This window comes from Trachypithecus francoisi, unplaced genomic scaffold (genome assembly GCF_009764315.1).
Source record: "Trachypithecus francoisi isolate TF-2019V2 unplaced genomic scaffold, Tfra_2.0 Lachesis_group8, whole genome shotgun sequence".
Lineage (NCBI taxonomy): Eukaryota > Metazoa > Chordata > Mammalia > Primates > Cercopithecidae > Trachypithecus > Trachypithecus francoisi.
In genome coordinates, this window is record NW_022681473.1 from 59,370,566 (window position 1) to 59,383,753 (window position 13,188).

Below are 13,188 nucleotides of genomic sequence, written 5' to 3' on the forward strand. Positions count from 1 at the left end.
ATGATACGTCATGGATATGCCATTTTCCATCCCCATTCACAGTTACTGCAACACTGGAATATAGGTAGAGGATGAAAACCCAGAAAGAATATGCACAGTCACATTGAGCCTCAGAGACTGGGCTTTCTGGCAAGGGGTTGTGCACAGTGGTGTGCAACAGTGGGAGAGACCCGACAGAAGGATATTGCAAAATCCTTGCCTCCTCACCTGCCCCAAAAGAATCCAGAAAGGAAGTTCAGGAGGAAGCCAAATAATTTATTATTTCTTGAACAGTTTGGGCAAGGAAGGAGAGGGCAGGGCCATGGTCCTTAACTGGAAAGGGATGAAGAACCTTTTCAGTGCAGAATGGCCTGTTGGTCAGAGGTATGAGATTGGGCCTGATGGTATTTTCAGTACTGATTGGGAAAGGGCATTGTGAGGTCAAACTAGGAGCATCCCAGAGTCAGTCCTGTGCCAGGCTCCATAGTCTTTAAAACAATCAGTGCCATTAATCTGTGTGTGAGAGGCAGGTCAGCACTTGTCAGAGTTCCCACTGTGTAGAAATAGTTCACTGCTAGGGACGCTGTGTCTGTCCAAGGTCAGTGTCATGTTTCTATGGGCCAGGCTCAGTCCCATATCAGAGGCATGCCTCCTTTCCTGTGTACTGCTGTTCCATTCTTGTTCCTTTTGTGTCACATAACCTACCTTTTCCTGTGCTTTGGGGTTAGTCCATGCTTCGGGTGTCGGTCTCCTGCGTCAGTTGTGATTTGTGTTTTGTGTGTCTGGAAGGATCAGTGCTTGTCATTTGCCCTGCCTCAGCCCCCACGGCCCCTCTACTCCTCATCCAGGGCCCAGCGTGCTGATGGTAGTGTAGCTAAGCCTGGACAGGGAAGCAATGGATGGAGTGGGAGGGTCCTCATCGGGAAGAGGCCTGGGGCGAGCTCGTGGAGGCCGGGGGCAGCAGCGAGCGCACGTTTCCAGGCAGGCCTGGCGAAAGCGACGGTGCATGAAGCAGTAGACCAGGGGATTGATACAGGCCGAGGCATAGCTCAGCAAGTGAATGAAGGAGATAGGAGCACCTGAGAGTGCTCTGTGTGCACCCAGGCCATCAAAGGCGCGCCACGTGTTGGCACTATAAACTGGCAACCAACACAGAAAAAAAAGCACAACGATCACCAGCAACATTCGCACCACGCGCTTCTTAGCCAGCAGCTTGGCCTGGGTGGGCCGGGAGCCGGGCCCAGGAGCCGTCAGAGCCGACAGCTCCAGTGCAGGCCGGGAACGCGGAAGTTGCACGTAGCAGCCATCACTGTCTTCGCCAACTGTGCCAGTCTCAGACCGGCAACGCCCGTTCTGGTGAACAGCACCTGAGCACAGAGGGTGGGCGGTCAGAGAAAAAGGCAAGTCTTCCCAGTTTCCAGCCCAGTCCCCACCTGACCTCCGCTCCCAGCCATAACCCCATTTCCAGCTTTCTTCTCACCTTCATTTTAGCCCCACCCACTCCAGCAGGCCCCGTCGCCCTCCAAAGCTCCGCCTCTTCCAGATTTTGCTCACCTGGTCCAGCCCCACCTGGCAGCCTGCCTTGGCTTCGGACCCTGCTTTGGCTCTCGCTGTCACTGTCACTGACAAAGCGAAGCCCTAAGTAGAGCTCGCGAGAGATAAGCCCATAGGCCACGGCCATAACCACACCCGGGATGAAGAACAAGAGCAGGAGCAGCAGTACGGACCTGAAGGCAACACAGACAGATCACTCGGGTTTCTGTCCAGCTATAATCACAGATGGAGAAAAAGTCAAGGACTGGTGTTTCTAGGGCTGTGGCCAGTACCTGAAATAGGAGTAGGATTTGGGGGTGCCACTGGGAAGGGAGAGAGAACTGCAGAAGGGACCCAAACTGGAACTCCAGGGTGGTGGATGCGGAATAGGAATTGTCGTGGTAATTCTCTGGGCAGCTGGAGGAAGATTCTGGGCAATGGTCGTAATCATCTAATAGAGGTGACAAAGGAATTCCTAGGATAGTTTGTGGGTAAGCTCACCAGGTCTGGCGGACCCGTGCACTGGGCCAGCGATGCACGCACTGTAGCACACGAGGCCCCACTGGTTGCACGACGGTGTACACGGGGTAGGGCACCATGAGTAGTCCGGACAGCAGCCACGTGGCTATGATCACGCGAGCCGCGTGGGAGCGCGTCTGCCATACTCGTGCCTGCAGTGGTCGGCAGATGGCGCTGTACCGCTCCAGTGCTATGGCCACGAGGCTTAGTGTGGACACGCTCACAGACACCCCTAAGCAAGGGAAGAGACAGGAAGGAGTCACCTAGGAAACTTGCGCTGCACAACCATCGGTGGGACTTCCTTACGCCCCTCCCTGCCAACTGGGGAGGATCCCTACATCCACAAGAACTTTAGGAGGGGAGAATGGCAAGTGGGGGTGCGTGGTTGTCTCACCCACCCATGAAGTAGGAAACCGCCTTGCAGATAACTGTGCCAAAGATGAATGTGCCCATGAGATTGGGCAGGAGGGTGAAGGGCATGCAAGCCACAGCCAGCAGGAGGTCGCTGACTGCCAGTGAGAGGAGGAAGGCATTGGTGACGGTCCTCAGGCGGCGGCTCAGTCCCAGGACCACAATGATGAGCACGTTTCCTCCAATGCTCATCAGGAAGATCACTGCATAAAGAGTGATTCTAATGGCCAGCTCCAATTCTGGGTAAGAAAAGGGAGAGGTGGCAGTAGGAGGTCAGCCCTCATTCAGCCAAACCCCCCTCCTTCCCTCTTATCCCCAACCCTCATTACCCAGCCAGATGCCTACATTCCCCACGCAGGAACTGCTCAGTAAATGGTGAACTTGAATCCTTTAGCCTTCTAACCCCTTGAGGTTTGGTTAAATTGGCCCAATTCTGCCCTTCCTTAAGAAAGCCTGCCTCTTCTCAACTTTTGTTCCAAATCTTTCTCCTTGCAGCCAAACTTCTTAAGAGGATATTTGTGTCTTCTCATTTGCTCTTCAATCCATTACAATACAAGATTCTGTACCCTATCGCTGCATACTTCTTCCCAAGTACACTAATCTTTAACTGCTAAATTCAAAGGTCCTTTCTTAGTCTATTCTATTTGACCTCCCTATTCTACACTGTTGATAACCCACTGCCTTTTAAATCACATCAGATCATGTCTTTATTCTCTAAAGGCAAAAGCAAAAAAATTCCTTCACTTATTCTCTACTGTCTGCAACCCCTCAGAATGTCATCAAGATCTTCCCAGAAGGGACCTCTTTCTCCCCTACCCCCTCCCTGCACTGCAGCCATTTAAGCAAGCCACTGAATGACACAGTTTCTTGAATGCATCATTTGCACTTGTGACTCTCTCCCTGCTCAAGCTGGTTTCTCAGACCGGAATGCTCTTTCACCAACCCTCCTCACAACTTCCACCCCTCATGACAAGCTTATTTTCTGTATCTGGTGAATTCCTATTCATCCCTTGTTGGTCAAGACTCAAAGTGACTGCTACTTCTTCTGTAAGGCCCTTCTGGATACCTCATTTGGTATTACTCTCCCCTTTCTCTGACCCATGCCTGTTTCTTACACAACTGTTAAAGCCTATTTTACTTCTGCCTTGTATTTTAATTCTCTCCAAACATTCATTCTCACTCTATAAACATTTACAGAGGACTCCCTTTGTGCTAGGCACTGGGGACAAAGAGATGAACAGGACAAGCTCCCTGCCATTTGAGAACTCACAGTGGGGAAGTAAACTCAGATACATGAACAGATGTGATAAGGAATGAGGCTGAAGGATATATAATGTGCTGTCGGAGCTCATAGGAGGGACACCTGTGTGAGGCAGAGGAGCTGGGAGGCTGACCCCATTATTTTGTGCCATTGTCTATTAAAAGATGGATTAATCTTTGGATCACTACATCACAACCAAGCAGATTTAGATAAAATCAAATTGGATTGAAAAGGACCGAATCACATGCCTATGACCTCAGCATGAGAGGGATTAGAGCTCGAAGGTAGAGAGGGCAGGGGACCGAGCCTCCTAGATTGCAGAGAAGGAAGGGCTCAAAGCTGCAGTCCTCTCTTCCAGAGCCCCATACTTTGACCCTCATTTTAGCTCCCAAATTGTAAACTACAGCCATGCACTGAATAAAGATGTTTTGGTAAATGACACATTTCCTATATGATGGTGGTCTCATAAGATTATAATGAATAGCTAAGGGCAGTGGCTCATATTTGTAATCCCAGCACTTTGGGAGGCCAAGGCAGGAGGATCACTTGAGGCCAGGAGCTTGAGATCAGCCTGAGCAACATAGCAAAACCCCATCTCTACAAAACATAAAAAATTAGCTGGGTGTGGTGACACATGCCTATAGCCATAGCTACTCAGGAGTTTGAGGCAGAAAGATTGCTTGAATCCAGGAGTTCGAGGCTGCAGTGAGCTGTGATAGTGCCACTGCACTCCAGCCTGCACAACAGAGTGAGACTGTCTCAAACAAAACCCAAAACAACAATAACAAAAGATTATGATGGAGCTGAAAAATTTCTATCACCTAGCTATGTTATCGTAACATTGCAGCATAATGCATTATGTATGTGCTTGTGGGGATACTGGTATAAACAAACCTACTGTGCTGTCAGTCATATAAAAGTCCAGCACATACAATGATGTACATGATACTTGATAGTGATAATAAATGACTGTGTGACTGGTTGGTGTATTTACTACATTATACTTTCAATCATTATTTTAGAGTATACTCTTACTTATTTTTTTAAAAAGTTAACTATAAAACAGCCTCAGGCAGGTCCTTTAAGATGTATTCCTTATAGTAACTGTTACTATAAGGAGATGACAGCTCCATGTGTGGTGTTGCCCTGATGACCTTCCAGTGGGATAAGATGTGGAGGTGGAAGATGGCAATATTTATCCTGACCCTGTGTAGGCCAATGTGTGTGTTTGTGTCTTGGTTTTAACAGAAAGGTTTTTTTTTTTTTTTTAAGTTAAAAACAGAAAAAAGCTTAAAGGATAAGAGTATAAAAACAGAAAATATTTTTGTATAGCCATACAATGTGTTTTTTGTTTTACACTGTGTTATTACAAAAGAGTCATAAAGTTTATAAAGTACAAAGTTACAGTATGCTAAGGTTAATTTATTATTAAATAAGGAAATTTTGAAAAATAAATTTAGTGCAGCCTAAGCATCCAGTGTTTATAAAGTCTACAGAAGTGTACAGTAATGTCCTAGGCCTTTACATTCACTCGCCACTCACTCACTGACTTACCCAGAGCAACATCTACTCCTGCAAGTTCCATTTATGGTACATGCCCTATACAGGGATATGATGGTTTATCTTTTATACTGTATTTTCACTGTACCTTTCCTATGTTTAGCTACACAAATACATAATATTGTGTTACTCTTCCCTACAATATTCAGCACAGTAATATACTCTATAGGTTTGTAGCCTGGGAGCAATAGGCTATACTATATAACCTAGGTATGTAGTAGGCTATACCATCTAAGTTTATGTGCGTACACTCTATGATGTTTACACAATGAAATCACCTAATGATGCATTTCTCAGAAGGTATCCCCATCATTAGTTAATGCATGACTGTATTTTCTCATAACAAAAACCAATTTATTTAGAAATTGTAGGCATCAAATAAATGCTATTTATAAAATCTTCCAAACTGAGCTCAGCAGTAACATTCTTTGCTTAAGACCACACACCTGATAAGGGGCTGAATCAGAATAGAAGCCAAGTCCCTGATCCTTAAAGTGCTTTGCCTCCTACTGTTTGTTCCTGCAGTGCTCTGTCATTCGTCATACTGCCTCCTTGGTTTTTTGTTTGTTTGTTTGTTTGTTTGTTTGTTTTTGTTTTTGAGACGGAATTTTGCTCTTGTTGCCCAGGCTGGAGTGCAATGGCATGATCTCGGCTCACCGCAACCTCTGCCTCCTGGGTTCAAGCGATTCTCCTGCCTCAGCCTCCTGAGTAGCTGAAATTACAGGCATGCGCCACCATGCCCGGCTAATTTTGTATTTTTAGTGAGATGGGTTTCTCCATGTTGGTAGGGCTGGTCTCGAACTCCTGACCTCAGGTGATCACCTGCCTTGGCCTCCCAAAGTGCTGGGATTACAGGTTTGAGCCACCGCACCCAGCCCATACTGCCTCCTTCTTAATCAAATCTCAATCTAAATGCCTCTTTTTCCCTCTCTCTATACTCAACCATGTCATTTCTCACTGTATTAGTATGTATGTAATTCTCTGTCTTCCCCACTAGACTAGGAGCTTCTTGAGGACAGGGGCAATGTCCATCTCACTCTCCAGTGTATCCCTAGCACTTGTCATCCCTAGCACAAAGGAGGCAGTCAACACATGCTTGTTAATGAATCTTGGATGATTCTGTCTTTCAAGACAGACGTGCACCTGCTTTCTCCTTCCTCATCCATCTCTCATCTCTGCAGAGGTGCTCCACCATGCCCTCTCTTCTTCTTCTTTGCCTCTGTCTTTTTGGAGACACATGTTGGAAGGTGCTTGTGGGGGTCAGTGAGAGGCTATGATTTCAGATGCATAACTTTTGTTTTTTATATGCAAACTATCTATATTTCCTTTAGAAGCTGGGCCTCTCTCTGTTATGGAAGGCTTATAGGTGACAAAATTTGAGGGTAGTAAGTGTGTATGGTGGAGAATAAAGGACCTTTATGGGGGAGACCTCTGTCAGAGAGGTCCTTGGACTCAGAAAAGAGCTGTGGTTTATCTTGGACTCACTGTTTCTCCTCCAAATTTATTGTCCTCCCACCCCCAGCCTCCACCTCTTTAATCTTTCTAGGTCCATTATCTTGCTTACATCTGCCTCTGGATGTCTTTCTTCAACTAATTATTGATGCAACTGCCACACCTCAAATCGGTACAGTACTGTGAAGTATGAGAAGCAATTTCTCATTCATTCATCCAGCTGATACGTCCCATGTGTGTGCCCTTGAGCTTGGCTAATTGTGATGAACCATAAAGATGGAGCTAAATCTCACCCTTATGAAGTTCGCGATATGCTTGGGGACTCCTGAAATTTAGAAGATAAAGTCCCGGTAAAAATGACCAGCAACTGTGCAGTGTTTTGCTGTTTTACCAGACATTCCTAGCTATTATCTTATTTCCAGCCACCACTGTCTCCACAGGTCTTTGCTGTTGAACAGTTTGGAAATGTGAAAAATTCTAATTAAAAGCAATTTTAGAGCCAGGAGTTTGGGGAGACAGAGCAAGGGATAAATAGGTGAAGCACAGGGGATTTTTAGGGCAGTGAAACTATTCTGTATGATACTGTAATGGTAAATACATGCCATTATATATCTGTCAAAACCATACGACACAAAAACCTGAACCCTAATGTAAACTCTAGAATTTAGTGAATAATGTATTGATATTGGCTCATAAATTGTGACAAATGTACCACACTAATGTAAGCTGTCAATAATAGGGTAAATTCTGTGTGTTTGTGTGTGTATGGGCACTCTGTACTTTTTGTAAACTTAAAACTGCTCTAAAATAATCTATTAGTTTAAAAAGTCATGCACAAAATAAATCAGAATTAGACTTGTATGATGTGTGTGTGTGTGTGTATTAATGTGTGTTTGCATGGTGGAATATGAGTGATGACAGTGGCTTCAGTGACTAGAAAACAGGCATGGGCAGAAGGATGGGAGATAGCACCTACTGGGGTACATTCACAAGTGCCTTGATAGTCTACCCATGAGCATCATCTCATCATCTTCCTGGGGATGAGAGGAAAACTGGCATCAGACCAGGGGACTCAGAAGACTGGGACAGTTCATTTCTTCTCCTGGTGTTTAGAAGATCGGTATTTGTTCTGTCTAGATAATGGCAGAGAAGTATGAGCACAAAAATCCAGACAATGTGACATAAAATGAAAACCAAGCCTTTCTAAGGAAAAACTCCACAGAACACTGAAGCTGCTGATGCCTCAAATTCTGCATTCTACTGGCATGTTTGATCTGTTCACCCATGCACACAGACATCAAAGTAATACCCTTGTCTTTACGATAAGCAGGGATCACATCCAACTGATTGTGGGTAGTGGCTGGGTGAATGGGGGAATCCACATAGTGGGTACTGAGGGAGCAGAAGTAATATGCAAGGGTTTGTAGGTAATATCAGAGTGAGTGTTGGGCATACTTTAGTCTTTGAAATAGTATATGGGTAGGTGAAAGTCACGAAATAACTGGAGAATGGTAACAGCTACATGCTTATAGGTAATATCCAATTGAATATGGCTTACATTTAAGTTTAGATAATATCTGAGTAAGTGTAGTAACATTTGAAACAGCAAAGGTTAATATTCAACTCTCTGTAGATAACATTTTGTAGGTAACATCTTCAGGAAGCATAGATTACATTCAGAGGTCTACTTGTGAATAGTGGAATATCCAGATAATGATAGAAATTGCTGACTGAGCAGAAGTAATATCCAAGTATGTATGGGTAGTATTTGAGTATGGATAGATGTTAGCATGTTAAACTAAATTAAGATGTTAATCTGGGCCAGACATGGTGGCTCATATCTGTAATCCTAGCACTTTGGAAGGCTGAGGTTGGCAGATCTCTTAAGTCAAGGATTTAGAGACCAGCCTGGGTAACATGGAAAAACCCTATCTCTGCAAAAAATACAAAAAATTAGCCACTTGTGGTGGCACATGCCTGTAGATCCAGCTACTCAGGGAGTTGAGGTGGGAGGATCACCTGAGCCTGCAGAGGTCAAGGCTGCAGTGAGCTGTGATCATGCTACTGCACCCCACCCTGGGCAACAGAGGGAAACTGTCTCAAAAAAAAAAAAAAAGAAGTTAAGCTGAATAAGTGAAATAACTGAGCACCTGAGTGAATGTAAGTAATATTTAAGCCTTTGTGGGTATTATCTGTAATATTATCTGTGAGAGTAATATTTATAATTTTATGGGTAGTATCAGGGGAAAGCTTACTTAAGTGAGCATAGATAATATCTGATTGTGTGTGGATAATAATAAAATGAAAGTGAGTAGTGTTTGATGGATGTGTAACACCAAAATGACTTCGGACAATATTAAAGTGAGTGTGGTAACATTTTTCTTTCTGTGGGTACTATCTGAGTGAACATGGGTAATCCATCAAGTCTGCATGGATTATATAAGAAGAATAAAGTGGTAACATCCAAATTTCTATTGGTAACATTGGAGTGAACCTGGGTAACATATGCATCTGTGGGGATAATATCTGAGTGAGTGTGGCTGACAGGGTCTCTGTGTGTAACATTTGACTGGCTGGGTAACGTCCGAATGTGTGAGAAGCATTTAGATAAGTGAGGCAAATTTTTGCACCTGTGCTCTGAATTGCTTCACATCCTGCTTTCACAGGGACTCTTCTCTATTGACTATCCCCTTTCTTATCTGCACCTTCAATCTTCCTCTCTTGGCCCAATCAACATCAAACACTTTTAAAAGCTCTTGTTTTAAAATATGTGTGCACACACACAACAAACCTACACATATACCCCCCCCCACCCTAACCCAGCTGCCTCAATCTCATGCTATTTTTGGCAATATCCTGCTTTTCTCTCTCTCTCTCTCTCTCTCTCTCTCTCTCTCTGCCTACCAAACTTTTGAAAGTTTTGGCTATATACCCTGGTTCACTTCTCATAACTCCCTCTCCCACCAGCCCAATCTTCAACTTACCATAGTCAAGCCTCAGTACTACAACTCCTAAATATTTTCTTGTTACTGAATCTGAAAGATGCTGTTCTGACTGTCCTGTTTTTTATTTATCTAACTTACATCAACAGCATTTGACATCGTTTACCCCAACCTGCTTGAAACTCTCTTTTTCTTGCTTTCTGGAAGGGCATAGCTCCTGCCTTTCTGACGGTTTCATCTGAATCTCCTTCATAAATTCTCCTTTCTCTGCCTGGGTTTTAAATAATGGTCTTACGCAGAGTCTTGACCCAGGACCTATTTTCTTCTCATTCTATACAAAATATTATGATTTTAACTGTTCTCATGGCTTCTACCTTCTGTAGGCAAAGACCTTCAAGTCTGTATTTCCACCTTAGACCTCTCCTGTAAGTTCCAGACCACTGGATTCAATAGCTTACTAGGTAACCTCACCTGGATGTCCCACTAACATTTGAACTCAATGGGTTCCAAACTGAATTTATAATTCCTTCTTCCAAACCTGTTTCTGCTGTTTTGTTATCTTGCTCATTGTGTACAATTGCTATAGCACCAATATCCATTCAATTGTCCAAGTTAGAAATCTGAATATCATCCCTTGACCTCTTCCATCCTCTCTGCTTCTAATCTGTTGATTCCATTTCCAGAAGAGGCTCTCAAATCTATACACCTCTCTCTGTCCCCCTTGCCATTACCTTAGTCTCAGCTAGCATCATCTTTCACCTAGACCAGTGTAATATAGTAACCTTCTAAAGTACCCCCCTGCCTTCCATCTCATGTCTTCCAATCCATTCTCCACATTATAGAACTAATCCTGGTAGTGCTACTGAATCTTTTAGTAGTTCCTATTGCCCTCAGGATAAAGTCCACATTCCATGGTCAGGTCTAGTAGGCTCTCTGCAAACTCTCTAGGCTGGTCTCCAGCCTGTTCATTATTCCCTTCTTAAGATATATGTTCTAGCCACTCAAAACTATGTCACAGTGGATAAAAGTGCCATGAATTCAAACTTGGAGCTTTTTATACATCTTTTATTTGGGATGCTTTCTGCCTCTTCTGCCTGTTTACTTGACTGACTCTCCTATATATACTTTTTTTTTTCCCCCCCAACAGGAAGCTTAGAGCCAGTCTCCCTAATTTTTTTCACTCCGTATCTCATTTCCTTAAGAGGCCAACCTTAATTCTCATGGAGGCTAGGCTGGGCTAGAGGTGCTCCACTTGTGTTCCCACTATCTTTTCCCTATCAAGGCGCTTCCACTTTGTGCTTCTATCCCCTGCTTGTCTGTCTCACCATTAAGCTTTGAGCTCCGTGAAGTAGGAATTGTGTCAGTTTTATTCAACTTACATTCCTACTACCAAGCACAATCTCTGGTTCAATAAATATTGGCTGAATGACAGAATCCAAGTGTGAGTGTGTAACAACTGGGCTGAGAAAGCGTAGATTATTTCGTGGGGTAAATACTTGGATTACAATTTATTCCAACTTTCCCTTCTTGAGTTTAGAAAAATTTATTTCCTTCACTAGAATCCCACTCCTTCCTTTTCTGCCCACTCAACTTCAAGACCCAGCTCCAAGGTTCTAGCCTCTGTGAAGTTCTTTTGGTGCCCACAGTTTAGACCCTTTCATGAGATTTCCACTGTGTCTGTGATTTTTCCATTTGCTTTTTTCTCTCTGCACTTGGCTATAGGTCATGAGGGACCAGACTGGGTCTGGTTTGCCCTGTGCCCCCAGCACCTAGCCTAGGGCTGAAGAGGGACCTTGGAAGATAGCTGGAGACATTACTTGCAGACAAAGAGAGGACAAAGCCTTGAAAGCTCCAACTAGGTCGGCAGAGGGGTTTGAGGAGTGAAATGGAGATAGGCAGCTTTAAGGAGCATCTCCTAGTGTCCAGCCTAAATCAGATTTGAGGATCTTTTTTGGGATGCCTGGGGGCTGGGGTGTCAGATGTGATCACATCTTCAGTTTCCCATTCAAGCTTTCCAGAGTGCTCCCTCCCTCAACCAGCCCCCTTCTCTTCCCAATCCTGCCTTCCTTTCTTCCTTCCCTTCTCTGTTGTGGCTTTGTGAACTGGATGTAAGAGGGAAAAGGAGATCTGCAGGGTTGGCAAGAGGAGATCCTCGCCTTCTAACTGGTGTCTGGGGGGGCTGCGTGTTGGGGAAGGGGCTGTGCTTTGGGGCGAGCAGCGGCTCTGGGTGTAATCAGGGGACCAGGATGTGAAGGAGTTCCGACCAAGTGGTGTGAAGCTATGAACTTGTGAGCTGTGGGGGTGAAGGTGTGAGGGGAGCTGTTTGGGGGCTGAGGGAGTACTATGAGGGGCACGGTGTGGGCGTTTGAGAAGATAGTGTGGAGCTCGTGGGGGGACTCTATTAGTGTCCTGGGGTACAGTGAGAAAGAGCTTGTGGAGGGGGATGAGGGAGGCACCCACCTCGTGTCCCGGTTCCGCGAATGCGAGGGGGCTCGCAGCTGAGGTTGCCCACACTGCTGCTGTTGAGGAGAGGCGCCCCCGGGCGGCACAGGGAAGCCCCCGGCTCGGGTCCGGTTCCCTGCACGCTCCGGTTCAGCTTTAGCAGCTCCATGGCGCCCGCCGAGCCCGCCGCCTTACTCTGCTCGGCCCGGCGAGCTCCCACCGCGGCTCCACCTGCTCACGCTGCGATTCCGGCTCAGGCTCCCACCGCCCTCCTCCCCCGCCTCCCTGCCCCGCCTGGTCTCCGCCTCCAGCCCAGGCGCCTGCCCTTCCACTCTCCCGCGGCTCGCCCCGCCTGGGTTCCCGTCCCTCCTCCAGCCTCTGTCCCACCAGGTGACTGTGCACCCCCTCTCTGGCTTGGGAGTTCTCCCCTCCCTGTGCGACTGTCCTCCAGGCTCGCCCCCTCCCTAGATCTGTCCTGTCTCCTCTTAGAGATTTCTCTCCTGCCCACCTGTCTTTATCACCCGCCCCCACCCTCGATTCCCCGGAATGACAGAGAGAGAGGGAGAGAGGGAGAGAAGGAGAGAGGGAGGGAGGGAGGGAGGGAGGGAGGGAGGGGGGGAGAGAGAGAGAGAGAGAGAGAGAAAGAGAGAGAGAGAGAGAAGACAAGAGTGTTGGCAGCGTAGAGGGAGGTTTTGGGGAAGGAAGGGTAGGAGGCGTTGGGTAGAGACGGCTGCCACGGATCCAACATCTTTCTCTGGTGTATCAGGGATCGTGGAGGTGGCGTTGGAGACCGGGTCTGCGTGCGTCACCTGCTGAGGCGCGGATGCTTTAGTCTGCGCCTAGAGCCGCGTTTACCGTACTGTGTTGCAGTGACCGCAGTGACCGTGACACTATTGCTACTGTAGTTCCCTGCAGCTCCTCGCTGCGGGACTAGGGTAGCTCCTGCATCTGTCTCCGCAACCTTCACCTCCTATGGTAGGCTCAACACTCAGGCTTCCACTTAAGGTTCCCAAGGAGCCGTCCACAGCTGGGCGGGAGTAGGGGTGGGGCCGGGATTTGGCTCCAGGGGTGGCTTGCCAGGGTAAAGGG

The 13,188-nt window shown here is 46.4% G+C and overlaps 1 protein-coding gene across 1 annotated transcript; it reads right to left on the bottom strand.

The window, feature by feature from the left end:
• Positions 1-240: 240 nt before the first annotated feature.
• CCKBR (cholecystokinin B receptor) lies at positions 241-12,462 on the bottom strand. Its single transcript, XM_033206210.1, has 5 exons — positions 12,118-12,462; positions 2,430-2,681; positions 2,014-2,263; positions 1,534-1,706; positions 241-1,346 (listed from the first exon to the last, which is right to left on the bottom strand). Exons 1-5 carry the CDS (start codon positions 12,266-12,268, stop codon positions 820-822), a joined length of 1,353 nt encoding a protein of 450 aa, XP_033062101.1. The 5' UTR covers positions 12,269-12,462; the 3' UTR covers positions 241-819.
• Between the last annotated feature and the right edge of the window lie 726 nt (positions 12,463-13,188).